This window comes from Drosophila grimshawi, unplaced genomic scaffold (assembly GCF_018153295.1).
Source record: "Drosophila grimshawi isolate 15287-2541.00 unplaced genomic scaffold, ASM1815329v1 contig_311, whole genome shotgun sequence".
Classification (NCBI taxonomy): domain Eukaryota; kingdom Metazoa; phylum Arthropoda; class Insecta; order Diptera; family Drosophilidae; genus Drosophila; species Drosophila grimshawi.
Genome location: NW_025063098.1, coordinates 7,918,201 through 7,932,169, shown reverse-complemented (window position 1 = coordinate 7,932,169; position 13,969 = coordinate 7,918,201). Strand labels below are relative to the sequence as shown.

Below are 13,969 nucleotides of genomic sequence, written 5' to 3'. Positions count from 1 at the left end.
TTTGATTTGATTGGAAAAAGCAACAAATAAACGAGTAATGCATTTAATGCATGCGCATTGAAAAAGCAGCAAACCATTTGTTTCCATTGGGCAGGGTATGGATGGATATTGATGAAACATTTGCCTCTCTATCTCTCTCTCTCTCTCTCTCTCTCTGCCAAACCGGAGCTGTACAGCATCTCTACAGATAGTGACAAGCTCGAGCTGGGTTTTATCAGCTCTAATCGAACAGTCGCCACTTGACAGCCGTGTGGATTGGACGTGCCAGGAGAGAGAGCAGCTAGTGTCTCATTAAATTGTTAATAATTTTCGCTTTAGGTTTCCCATTTTAACTGTGACAAAAAATGCAACGTTTTGTGACCAAACGCAGCTGCAGCCTTGTGCTGAGATTCCACAATCGTTGCCTGGCCACCACACCTGTAGAGGATGTACTCTTTCCCACCAAATCCGATTTTCCCAGTCGCCATATTGGTCCACGCAAAACGGATGTGGTTGCCATGCTGGATACCCTGGGCTTTAAGGTAACGCACACAGCAGCTCAATCGTTAGGCAGCCACCACATTTAATGTTGTTCTTAAACAGTCCCTGGCTGAGCTGACCGAGAAGGCTGTGCCACAGAGCATCCAACTGAAGCGGGATCTGAGCCTGGACAAGCCTCTGAGTAAGTTGTGAAAATGTGTCCAAAAATAGCCAACTACAACGACACTTGACAGTCTGAGACCCCCTGGCGTGTTTTTGGCCTGATAAGCGATAAGCCCGGTTCAAAAGGTCCGCCGGCTACAGCTTATCAGCTGCTGCTGTTATTGGGTTCTCCGCGTTGTCCATCAAAATAATATTTTTCCATTCAATTTAATTGTTTGTTTGAAAGCTGCTACAACACATACATGATATTTCTCTACAGCATCAGCTGGGTTGCTTCCATATTATATCATAATTTCACTTTCTCTAGGTAGATAAATATTGATGAGCATAGTAAAGAAATAAAATGAAGATATTTTCTAAAAATCTTTGGATTATCAAGATATCTTAGGCGAAGTCTTCAGTTATGATTGTTATTATTGTTAATAATAATAATGTAATAGATTTTATTATTGTGCACTTATAATATGCTCAGAAAAAGGGACCAACATTTTTACTACTACATCATACAAATCCACAGAAACAATCTGGTAGTTTTTATACCACCCTCGTTGATTCATTCAATGATTTTTAATTCAGTGAAATTTAATGCGAATTGTTATTATTTTCTGGGTTGAAGAGTTCAGATTTTTAAATCCTATTCAATTTAGTTTTAATAACTTATACTTTGTGTTACATTTGTCGTCTTTTATAATTAGCGAAAAGATCTTCTACAAAACATTGTTTTATTTAACAGTTTAGTTTAGTTAATACTACTTAATCTAATTTTACATAATCATTTGGCTTATGTGCTTAAAAGTTAAGTATCTACAGTTATCATGGCAGTTGAGTCGCTATCATTTCAAAATTGACTTTAGAGTGCAAGTCTGATGTGGAATGATACTAAGGGAGCTTAATAAACAATTTTAATAATTTAGTTTGGGCAGTTTGAAATTTTTAACTGGCAAAATATGTCCAAACTGTGATAGCATAGAAAATAACTTATATTTGAATCCATTGAAAGCAGGCTACTTGGATAGCATTCTAAAATTCATGCGATAAGTTATTAATCTATCGAGTTTAATAAATTCTGCTTTTAAAAGGTAAAAGGATAAATCAGATATTAATGCACAGTTCTCAATAATTTAAATTATTTTCTGCTTTTGTTAAAAAATAATGTTACTGAAATCTTGACAGTACGAATACTTAAATACCCTTCTACTTGTTATATATAGTCATATCTCGATCTTTACATTACAGATGAGCATGAGTTGATACAACGCATCCGTGAAATTTCTCAGAAGAACCAGTTGTGGCGCTCGTACATTGGCATGGGATACCACAACTGCCATGTGCCCCACACGATTTTGCGCAATATTTTCGAGAATCCCGGTTGGACGACACAGTATACGCCGTATCAGCCCGAGATTGCACAGGGTCGTCTCGAATCGCTGCTCAACTATCAGACACTCGTCTCCGAGCTGACCGGCCTGGATGTGGCCAATGCCTCGCTGCTGGACGAGGGCACAGCGGCAGCGGAGGCAATGTGCCTGGCCACCAGGCACAACAAGCGGCGGAAGCTCTACTTGTCGAACAAGGTGCATCCGCAGACCTTGTCGGTGGTGCAGACACGTGCCGAGGCCCTGGAACTCGAGATTGTGGTCGGTCCCATCGAGAAGGCGGATCTGCCCAGTCGCGAACTGGCTGGCATCCTACTCCAATATCCCGATACATATGGCGATGTTAAGGACTTTGAGCACATTGCAGCACTGGCTCGCAAAAATGGCGTAAGATTTGTTTAATAAAGATTTCATTTTAATTTAATTTGTTGAATAACAAATGCATCTATATATATATGTATATAGATCCATCTAGTATGATCAGCAAAGATTGTTGGTATCTCCCTCAATTAGAGCATTCTTGCTTGTTATTCTTATTATTTATTTACTTAAAACTATTATTATATTATTATTATTTATAAACACTTATACTTTCAGACACTGGTGGTGGTGGCAACTGATTTACTTTCGCTTACCCTGCTGCGGCCGCCTGCTGAGTTTGGGGCAGACATTGCCATCGGCACATCCCAGCGAATGGGCGTTCCACTGGGCTATGGTGGGCCCCATGCCGGCTTCTTTGCCTGCAAACAGAATCTGGTGCGCCTGATGCCGGGTCGCATGATTGGCGTCACCCGCGACATGGACGGCAATGACGCCTATCGCTTGGCGCTCCAGACACGAGAGCAGCACATTCGCAGGGACAGGGCAACGAGTAACATTTGCACCGCTCAGGCGCTGCTGGCCAATATGTCGGCCATGTATGCCATTTACCATGGCCCCGAGGGACTCAAGGCGATCGCCAATCGCATCCATCACTTTGCCCTGACGCTGCAGACGGGTCTGCTGGAGGCGGGGCACGAGGTGATCAACAAGAATTTCTTTGATACGCTGCATGTGCGTCTTTCCGCCGATTTCACGCTGGACGATCTGAGGGAGCGCACCGAGCACAAGCGCATCAATTTGCGTTACTTGAACGATGGTACTGTGGGCGTGGCACTGGATGAGACGGTCAGTGTGGCGGATGTGAATGATTTGCTGTGGACCTTCAAGGCGCCAACCAGCGTGGAGGATCTGTTGGCGCGCAAGGATGTGCTTAAGAACTCCATTGAGAACTCCAAGTTCCTTCGCACATCGCCGTTCCTGCAACATCCCATTTTCAACAGCTATCACAGGTAAAAAGTCCATAAAACTTATAACTATTTAGAAATATATCTCTGAGAAATAGAAAATATTTCCGTATATTTGAAATATTGGAAATATTTTTAAGTTTGAGGTGCGTTTCCAAATTAAAAGAAATTTCAATCGTCAAACTAAAAACTATTTCTGGAAACCAGGAGAACTTATTGGTTTTTAGATGATTTTTTCCAAAATTAATATTTAATATATTTAATATCGACAGTGAATCCCGCATGGTGCGCTATATGAAGAAGCTGGAGAATAAGGATATCTCATTGGTGCACTCGATGATTCCACTCGGCTCCTGCACCATGAAGCTGAACTCAACGACTGAAATGATGCCCTGCTCATTCCGACACTTCACCGATATTCATCCGTTTGCGCCCGTGGAACAGGCGCAGGGCTTCCATCAGATGTTCAACGAACTGGAGAAAGATCTGTGCGAAATAACCGGCTACGATAAGATATCATTTCAGCCCAACTCTGGCGCCCAGGGCGAGTATGCCGGACTGCGTGCCATTAGGAGCTATCATGAGCATCGCAACGAGGGTCATCGCAACATCTGTCTGATACCCATTTCTGCCCATGGCACCAATCCAGCATCGGCTCAGATGGCTGGCATGAAGGTGAGAACTCATCCATCTACTAGATGATTCCTATATGAAGGTTGCTTCCGGCTTTGCAAGGGCTCAACTATCGTGTGAGTTTCTATACTCAGTAAGACACGTAAAAATGAAGCTGATAAGATAAAAAAGTTTCATACAACAGTATTTTTCTTTGAAATTTTCGATTATATTTTGCAAAATTGTACATTTACCTATTTTATACTTTTCTATGTATTGCTTTGGAAATGAGTTTGACACAAGTCGCACAAAGCAATTTAAATATCCATCTTCCAATCAGAAGTGAGATTAAGCAAAAAAAAAATGGTTTCAATTTTTAACAAATATTTATTTTGATCTCCGAAAATGATTTTGAACCCAACCCAAATAAATAATAAAAAACAACTTTATTTAGCAGTCTCCCATTAATTTTCCGATTGTCAAACGCATTTTAATTTTAAATATTCAAAACTTCCACTTTTCGAAAAAAAAAAAAAAATATTGTTCAACTTTTAAGCTGCTGAGTTTCGAAAGAGAAAACTATATTTAAAGGAACCCATATTCATAGTTTAATTTGTTGATATTTATTTTTTAATTTATTTTTATTTTTTGGGTTTTTAGCTATAACTCCTCTGTGAATGTTTTTGTTTCTAAATCAATTCTGATGACATTTTTGTTATGTTTCGTTTTTGATTTGCAGGTGGAGCCCATTCGCATTTTGTCCAATGGGTCCATTGACATGGCACATTTGCACGACAAGACGGAGGAGCATTCGCGTGAGTTATCCTGCCTGATGATCACATATCCCTCCACTATGGGCGTGTTCGAGGAGACTGTGGCAGACATTTGCAGCTTGGTGCATAAGCACGGCGGCCAGGTGTATCTGGACGGTGCCAATATGAACGCCCAGGTGGGTCTGTGCCGGCCCGGCGACTATGGCAGCGATGTCTCCCATCTGAATCTGCACAAGACATTCTGCATTCCACATGGCGGCGGTGGTCCCGGAATGGGTCCCATCGGTGTCAAGGCGCATCTGGCGCCCTATTTGCCAGGTCATCCGGTCATCAGTCCGCTAAGCAGCGAGGAGCATAGCTTTGGTGTCGTCTCCGCGGCACCTTTCGGCAGCTCGGCCATTCTGCCGATCTCGTGGTCGTACATCAAACTGATGGGCAGTCGTGGTTTGAAGAGAGCCACCCAGGTTGCCATCCTGAATGCCAACTACATGTCCAAGCGACTGGAGCAGCACTACAAGACCCTTTACAAGGCGGAGAACTCCCAGTTGGTCGCCCACGAGTTCATACTCGATATTCGGGATCTGAAGAAGACGGCAAACATTGAGGCTGTGGATGTGGCCAAACGTCTGATGGATTATGGCTTCCATGCACCAACTATGTCGTGGCCAGTGGCGGGCACATTGATGATTGAACCCACCGAATCCGAGGACAAAGAGGAACTGGATCGCTTCTGCGATGCAATGATATCTATTCGAGAGGAGATCGCCGAAATTGAGGAGGGACGCATGGACAAAGCGGTCAATCCGCTCAAAATGTCGCCTCACACACAGGCCCAGGTCATTTCGGAGAAGTGGAATCGTCCCTACACCCGTGAGCAGGCTGCCTTCCCAGCTGTAAGTGTTATTAGTCTAATCTGCAAATCAATAACTTATTCATATTAATTTATATATTTTCTGTTTCTCAGTTATTCGTAAAGCCTGATGCTAAAATTTGGCCAACTGCTGGCAGAATCGATGATGCCTATGGCGATAAGCATTTGGTGTGCACATGCCCTCCCATCTTGCCAGATTTGTAATTAAATGTCATAGAAATATATTAAATTAAGAACTCAATTACCTTATTGTGTCAAAAGCGAATCTTTTTTAATTTGTTTGTTGCAATTTTCTATTTACACTTAAGCAAATATAATAAATACATTTTAAAATTAGAACAATATATTTGCTTATTACAAAAAAAAAATAATAACTATAAATTAATTCAAGTTCTATAATTTTTTAAATATTATTGCCAAACTTTAATATTTAAATGCGCCAAAAGATATTTCTTCTTCTTTGACGAGGCATTCACAACGAGCTGCATAATCGATTACTCCCATGCATTTCGAAATATATCGATTTATCAACAAGCTCGTGTGCTCTGTTAGAGCACTGTTCAAATTTAATTACACTTTTCCTTGGTATAAATTAGCTGACAGCTTTAAAACCTTATTGCTATAAATAGATAACATAGATGACTACACTAAAGTGCTTTGAAAACTAATATAATTAGTTTTATTTAAAAATTACCGGTGATATTTGTTGCTCACTGTTAATAACAGCGGGGCAAATGTTAAGTTAAACGCCGACTGAAATAAACATATGTTGTTGGTTTGGTGACATTAAAAAAAAAGAAGCGTGCGTTGCGGCAAACAACAAATTTGTTTAATCAATACAAGTCACAGTTAGTTGACTTCAGCTTCGCATCGTCATCGTCACACAGAGAGTTTTCCCAAAAAAAATTCAAGGGAAATCATGAAAATCGAGGAAGTTAAGAGTACGGTGCGCACTCAACGCATTGCTGCCCACAGCCACGTGAAGGGATTGGGATTGAATGAGGAGGGCACCGCAATACAAAGTGCCGCCGGTTTGGTTGGCCAGAAGGCGGCACGCGAGGCAGCCGGCATTGTTGTTGATCTGATAAAGTCGAAGAAAATGGCCGGACGTGCTCTGCTCCTCGCCGGACCACCAGGCACTGGGAAAACTGCGATCGCCTTGGCCATTGCCCAGGAGTTGGGCAACAAGGTTCCATTCTGCCCGATGGTCGGCTCCGAGGTGTTCAGCAATGAGATCAAAAAGACGGAGGTGCTCATGGAAAACTTTCGCCGCTCGATCGGATTGCGCATCCGCGAGACGAAGGAGGTCTACGAGGGCGAAGTCACGGAGCTGACTCCCGTGGAGACGGAGAATCCCATGGGTGGCTATGGAAAGACCATTAGCAATGTGGTCATTGGCCTAAAAACTGCGAAGGGCACCAAGCAGTTGAAACTGGATCCGAGCATATTTGATGCCTTGCAGAAGGAGAAGGTGGAGGTGGGCGATGTCATCTACATTGAGGCGAATAGTGGAGCTGTGAAGCGTCAGGGACGCAGTGACACCTTTGCCACCGAATTCGATCTGGAGACGGAGGAGTATGTGCCGCTGCCCAAGGGCGATGTGCACAAGAAGAAGGAGGTCATCCAGGATGTGACACTGCATGATCTGGATGTGGCCAATGCTCGGCCGCAGGGTGGCCAAGATGTGCTCTCCATGGTGGGTCAACTGATGAAGCCCAAGAAAACGGAAATTACAGGTGAGCAGTGTGTGGAAATTCTCTAAGAGATCTATCATAATCTCAACATTTTGGTTGCTTGCTCGTTTTAGACAAGCTGCGTATGGAGATCAACAAGGTGGTGAACAAGTACATTGATCAGGGCATTGCTGAGCTGGTGCCCGGCGTGCTCTTCATCGATGAGATTCACATGCTCGATCTGGAGACCTTTACCTATTTACACAAATCGCTGGAGTCGCCAATTGCACCGATTGTCATCTTTGCCACCAATCGCGGTCGCTGCGTCATTCGGTAAGCCAAACGGTTGAGCTCTGTTTAAAGATTCGCTTAGAATTCGCTTTCGATTGCAGTGGCACCACCGACATAGTCTCGCCTCACGGAGTTCCCTTGGATTTGCTGGATCGCTTGCTGATCATTCGCACGCTTCTCTATTCCACCTCGGACATGGAGCAGATAATTAAGTTGCGCGCGCAGACCGAAGGACTCCAGCTGGAGGAAAACGCCTTCACGCGCCTCAGCGAGATCGGGACCAGCTCCACTCTGCGCTATGCCGTCCAACTGCTGACGCCGGCTCATCAGATGTGCAAGGTGAATGGACGCAGCCAGATCAGCAAGGATGATATTGAGGATGTGCATTCGCTGTTCCTGGATGCCAAGCGTTCGTCGAAACATTTGTCCGAGAAGAACAATAAGTTTATGTTGTAATTTTTACTCATACTCATTAATCATCCCATTTTGAATCCAATTCCATTTTGCATCATAATTTTGAATAAAGCTACGCAAACTATCGATTAACTGACATCGAGTATCAACAACAAAAATATCGCTTCTGAATTGCAGTTTACTCTCTGAGAGGCGGCTGTTAGTTAACATTTGTCTCACAATCGAACTAGTGGTGGCAGCCTGCCAGAGAATGTGTGTGTTCACTGAAAGCACATCTACTGTAATAAATAGACCATAAGTATGCCCCAAATCTGATTTATTTAATCATTACCCAAAGACTGATCTAACAGCGAATCATCTACTATTTTATTCGTATTAAGTCACATACACACAGATTTCGCTTCGTGAGCGATGCTCGTGCAAATTGTTTGGCACGCGCGCACCTCTACTCTGTTATTAAATGTCTCTCTTATAAGACACATTTAACAGAGTTTGGTTCAGTAACATTTTATATTTCGGTGCGTGCTCTGTGTTCCGCTTGTCGCTTTGATGTGTGTTTTTTAATAATTTACAAAGTTTCTGTTCGTGTCAATACAACACGCTCACGCAACTTAGTCACACACGCACGCACAACACACACATACACGCACATGGTTAAATCATAAGTAAGTGTCAAATTGTCGATTAAAATATTGAAAATAAAAAAGTTGTGGGCACAAAAAATACGCCGCCTCCAAAAGCGCAGCAATTAACCGTTAAAAGTTCATTACTTCTCACACATACGTGTGTATAGGCACATGTGTGTGTAAACGCCATATATATTTTGTGTGCCGCCAACGCAATAAGATTGCTTATGGTTATTTGAGTGCAAATCAAACGGTGCATTGTGTTTTGCTGCCAGTCAAAGCCTTCTTCATGGCTGCATATTAAGAAAATGGAAACATTTGGCGGCCTTTGGGTCAACGAGCAGCTGCAACAACAACAACAGCAACTACAAAACGACGGCAGCTAGAAGCTACCGCGTTTGAGAGGGAGAGAAACAGCAACAACACAGCAGCAGCAACAAACAACAAATATTAGACGGTAAGTGCGTATGTGTGCACGTGTAGTTGTGAATGTGCCTGTGGGTGTATTCTCGCCCATGTATGTATTTGTTTGCATGTGTGTGTGGGTGGAGGGCGAAAATTAGCGTTAGCATTGGCCACTGACTGTCTGTGTCTATGTGTGTATGTGTGCGTGGGTGCTCGTCATATTTTTTTTTTTTTTTTACATTAACTGTTATTATTATTTAAGTAGCACGCCAGCAAATTACATAATTTCTGTGTTTGCGAAAACGAAAGTGGCGCTAGGCAGCCAGCAACTGGCTACTGGTTTTTTTTTGATATTTTTCTTGCTGTCTTTTAATGTTTATTGTTGTTGTTGTTGCCGCGACTTAATTCTTATTGGAATTCTACGCTAGTTTTGCCGCTTGCTTTGTGCTCGCCTCGTTTACTTTGATGTTTATATTGTTGTTGTCTTATTGTTTGTTTTATTTATGAATGAGATTAGTGAATTTAATTGCAAGCATACGCTTTGATTTGATTTGATTTGTGCGTAACAGCTAATCTCTTGTCTCCCTCTCTCGCTCACTTGCATACGCAAGCGCAACTGGCTTTTGTGTCTGTTTTTCGCCGTAAATCAAATAAAGCACTGCAAAAAAAATATATATATATATATATAAATGTATATGTGTATTATGTACCCGTTTTCGACTTTAAACACAAAATCATTACATACGAATATATATGTACGAATGTATGTATAATTTTAAGGCGAACATTTTGGCTGAAATATTTAAACAACACATTTTTATGTGCCGCCGGCAACAACGACGTCGTCGTCGGCGTTGACGCCGACTGCGCGCACTTCGCCCACTCACCGCCGTCTCTCTCTCTCACTATCTCTCTTCGTCTCCCACTTTTGCTCTTTTGCTTTCTGTTTCGCTGCTGCTGTTTCGTTTCTTGCCCAATTTTTTATTTGCCCGTCGTGTTTTCTTTTTTATTTTTTTGATTTTCAAACATTTTGACCAAAGCCAAGCATACACACTCACATACATACGGTATATACATATATGTATAAGTATATGTATATACTTATGTACGCATGTGTAAACGGCTTGTACGTTGACGTTGTTGAACAACTGCTGCTACAACAAAACAACAAAACGCTGGCAGCTTTTTGCCATATTTATTAGCAGCAGCAATAAAGCGAATTTATGCTGCTTAAAATGTGCGCCTCGCTTATTTACTTGCAATTAGTTGTTGCTGCTAGTTTTTATACCCTGCAACCATTGAGAATGGGTAAAAAGGGTATATTGGTTTTGTGCAGCTCTATGTAACAGGCAAAAGGAGCTCAAAGTATATATATTCTTGATCAGGATCAACATTCGAGTCGCTATAGCCGTGACCGTCACGCAGATATCAGAGACTAAAGGAGGTTGATAACTTCCTCCGTTTCGCATATATCGATAAATAAATGCCACTATTTTAAGGACAGAGGCTTTTAATCAATACATAATGTATATTAACATATTTTAAAACAACGTCGCAATTTTCATAAAGATCGGATAAGAAACACCCAAGCTATAGCCGATAGACATGCACTGCCTCAGTTTTTTGTACTCTTACGGGCCTGTGACTGCCATAACAAAATGCTTGCACTTGCAGACCTGCTTACATTTGGGTGTGCAAAAAATTTTAATGTGAAATTTTGTCAATTAAACTGCAATCAATACATACGCTTAACAGCTGGGTGTATCATAGTCAAGCTCACTCGACAACAGTATTCCTACTTGTTAGTTGTTGCTGCATTATCATAAACTCAACTAGTTGTTATTGTTGCTGTTGTTGTTTATTGCTTTAAGCTACTTACTGTCATAGTCACGGATTATTTATTGTTCGCTGCTACGTGAAAATCTCTTTCTTTTTCGCATTACTTGGCACATACACACACACCCACCATAGACACATAGATATTTGAATTCGCCTCACAATTGTGTGCCCTTCGCAAGGTTGCTTTTGCAGAGCTATAATAACGGTAAGCTACACAATTCTAGGGTGGTTTTTTTTGTATACATATATTTAAAAACATTTGTTGTTGTTTTTGGTTGTCCGTCACAAACAAAAGCAACAGCTGCGGCGACAAGTCTATTGTGAATGGGACGCAAGCAGTAGCAGCGGCAGCAGCCTTGTAAGCGCCACCCACACAAAAGCAGCGGCGTCCACACAAAAATTTGTAAAGCACCAGCCTCGAGATACCCCAACAACACCAACAGAAATGCAATGATTGTATGCATTTACCCATACACAAGCAGACACACATATACACATACATGCATGCGCATATTTATCTCGCTCACATGCTATGACGTGAGTGCCAACTGCCAGCGTCGACGTCGTCGTAGTTGCCTACGCCTACGCGAACGCTCTTCAAGTCGCGCTTTAAAAGCGTCACACGCTCAGCTGAGCGCGCAGTTCTCTCTCTCTCTCTCATTCTTTATACCCGCGGCTTCATGACGTTTTCCAGGCAGTTCGCTTCGCTGTTTCATGCTTCGTTCTTCATTCTTTGTGCACGTGTGATTTCATCTTCGCATACCCTGTACCAAAAATGTGGGTATCACTTCAGGATAAATCGAATGCAAAAACAAGATTTTCCATAACTCGCATTTGATAAAAATATCGATGAATTTTACTTATGGCAAATGTATTTCTATGGAAAATGTATTTCTATGGAAAATGTATTTCTATGTTTATATATAAAATTGTCATAAATCATACAATTGTGTATGTACTACACATTTTGCCATACTTAGGGGTGTAGTGCAGCTGCATTATAATAGTCTATCTTGCTAATACTGGTATACCCTACATGTACACACATTTCAATATCATCTAAATTGCTAACACATCATTTATTTATTGTTGTTGCCTTGCGAAAGAACTATGAATGTTAGGTTATCTCCTAATCGGTCATTTACTTTTGACTCGCATTCGGCTTCTGAGTTTCCTTTTGTTGTTGCCTTTTTTAGAGCGCGCTTTGAGTCATTCACTCTGCCTACGCTGACAGTGACTAACTGTATATTTATCACATTGTCAAATGAACATTCAGCATGAAATTGAATTTCATATTAAATTTCATTGCATTTTGAGGCAATTGAATGCAATTCGTACATTTGTATTAAAAAGAAGAAGACGCCTCCACAACAGCCAGTGGCAACAATGCACCGCATAAGCCGCATCAACTTTGCCATTTGCAGCCTTTTCTTCTTTGTAGCCTTGTGCCAATATAATTGAAATACCGCCAGATAGAGAGCCAACAAATATACAAATGTATATAGACATATATATATATATATATATATATATATATATGCATATGTATGTATGTGTGTGTGATCAAATACTATATTCAACTTGCTGCTTTATTATTGTTTTGTCTAAGCAGCCGCCTGTCTGTTGCACTTTAAAGCAATAACTGTCAAACGAATAGCACAAATGAGAGACACAGATAGAGAGAGTGAGAGAGAGAGAAAAGCAGCGCCGCTAAATGGAGCAACAAGCCGTTTAAATATTGCTTAACTTTTGGCTAGACAAAAATGGTTACGCATGAGTTCATGCGCGGATCTCAACGATAGATGGCGCCAGTCTCGTTGTATGCAGCACGTTTTACATTATTTAGCTGCTCTTCCTCCCACTCTCTCTCTCGCTCTCCATTTGTAAGCAACAAACATATATCGCACCTTTAGTAGAAGTACTTATGCATGCATGTGTATATGTGTGAGTGTGTGTGTGTGTGTGGGTGTGCTTTGTGTAGGCGACTTTTGACTTACTCGTCGACTGTTAATGAGTGGGCCGCTCGCAATATGCTGACTCAATATACACACACAAACACATACAGACATTGAGCGACAAACGGCACTCGAGCTTCAACTTACTTGTGTTCATGTACATGTGTATGTGTGTGTGTACGTGACGATAAGGTGTAAAGAAAAAGTGCTAAATATTTGCACACATCTATATCAATGAGCAACTGGCTGATGACACACTCTCTCCCAGTCCCTCTCTCCATCTCTCTCTCTCTCTAGGCGCATTCTTTTGACTTTGATTACACACAGGCTGCCTTAACGTCTGCGCTTATCAATATTATTTCAATTTATTTGTATGTGTGTGTGTGTGTGTGTGTGTTTGTGTGTATGCATGTGAATGTATTTACATTCATACTTATTGCCGCACCTTTCATCACACCAACAACAATGGTAAAGAGAAGAAGACCAAAACGGCAAATTGCATGATTCATGCGCTTGGCATTCCGCTGTCAGCTTCGACGTCGACGTCGGCGTCGGAGTCAGCGTCGCTGCCAGCACTATGGGGTGGTCTCTGGTCTGATGTTTTCTGTTCTTTATTTTTTAGTTTGCCGGCTGCTTCGCTTGTTAATTTTAATTGATTTTAATTTGATTTTGCTCTACGTGCAGCAAGTGAATTTTGTTGGCTCTTCGTCATCATCGTTTTGAGCGTGTCCTCTGTCCGTCTGTCTGTCAGTCAAATAAGAAATGGGCAAAAAAAAAAAGGAAAAAAAGAAAACTTTGAGTTAGTTTCGCATCAGCTGCTGCCACTGCGAGTGACCCACTTCCCCAGCCACACTTCCACTTGGACGCACGCCATGTAGACCAGCCAGACAATGTTGCCAGGAAAATGTATTCTATGTGAACAATGCAACTGACAAACACTTTGCATGCATTTGCAACGCACAACTCTCTCAACTCTTAACTACTCCTCCACATACCAATACACAGCTAAGAATTTTGCCAGCTCTTCAGAGACTATTCCCCTTCCTTCCACACCAGACACTACCTGTACTTGATTGTTGCTCAGGTACCAACTGAGTAGCTGGCTGTGCACAGGGGCTTAATGAAATCCGCAAGTTAAATAAAAGCGGGCCACATTTTTGATGTGTTTGCTTCCAGCTGCCTGACTCTGCCTTCCACTCACTCAAG

The 13,969-nt window shown here is 41.8% G+C and overlaps 2 protein-coding genes across 2 annotated transcripts; both read left to right on the top strand.

Annotated features, from left to right (window-relative positions):
• The first annotated feature begins 232 nt into the window (after positions 1-232).
• LOC6563938 (glycine dehydrogenase (decarboxylating), mitochondrial) lies at positions 233-5,801 on the top strand. Its single transcript, XM_001990004.3, has 7 exons — positions 233-521; positions 583-661; positions 1,879-2,405; positions 2,616-3,349; positions 3,577-3,979; positions 4,656-5,582; positions 5,654-5,801. The coding sequence occupies exons 1-7, from the start codon at positions 345-347 to the stop codon at positions 5,762-5,764; spliced, it is 2,958 nt and encodes a 985-aa protein (XP_001990040.1). The 5' UTR covers positions 233-344; the 3' UTR covers positions 5,765-5,801.
• A 524-nt stretch (positions 5,802-6,325) lies between these two features.
• Positions 6,326-8,070, top strand: LOC6563939 (ruvB-like helicase 1). The gene is made up of 3 exons (XM_001990005.3): positions 6,326-7,296; positions 7,368-7,566; positions 7,626-8,070. Exons 1-3 carry the CDS (start codon positions 6,480-6,482, stop codon positions 7,978-7,980), a joined length of 1,371 nt encoding a protein of 456 aa, XP_001990041.1. The 5' UTR covers positions 6,326-6,479; the 3' UTR covers positions 7,981-8,070.
• The last annotated feature ends 5,899 nt before the right edge of the window (positions 8,071-13,969 follow it).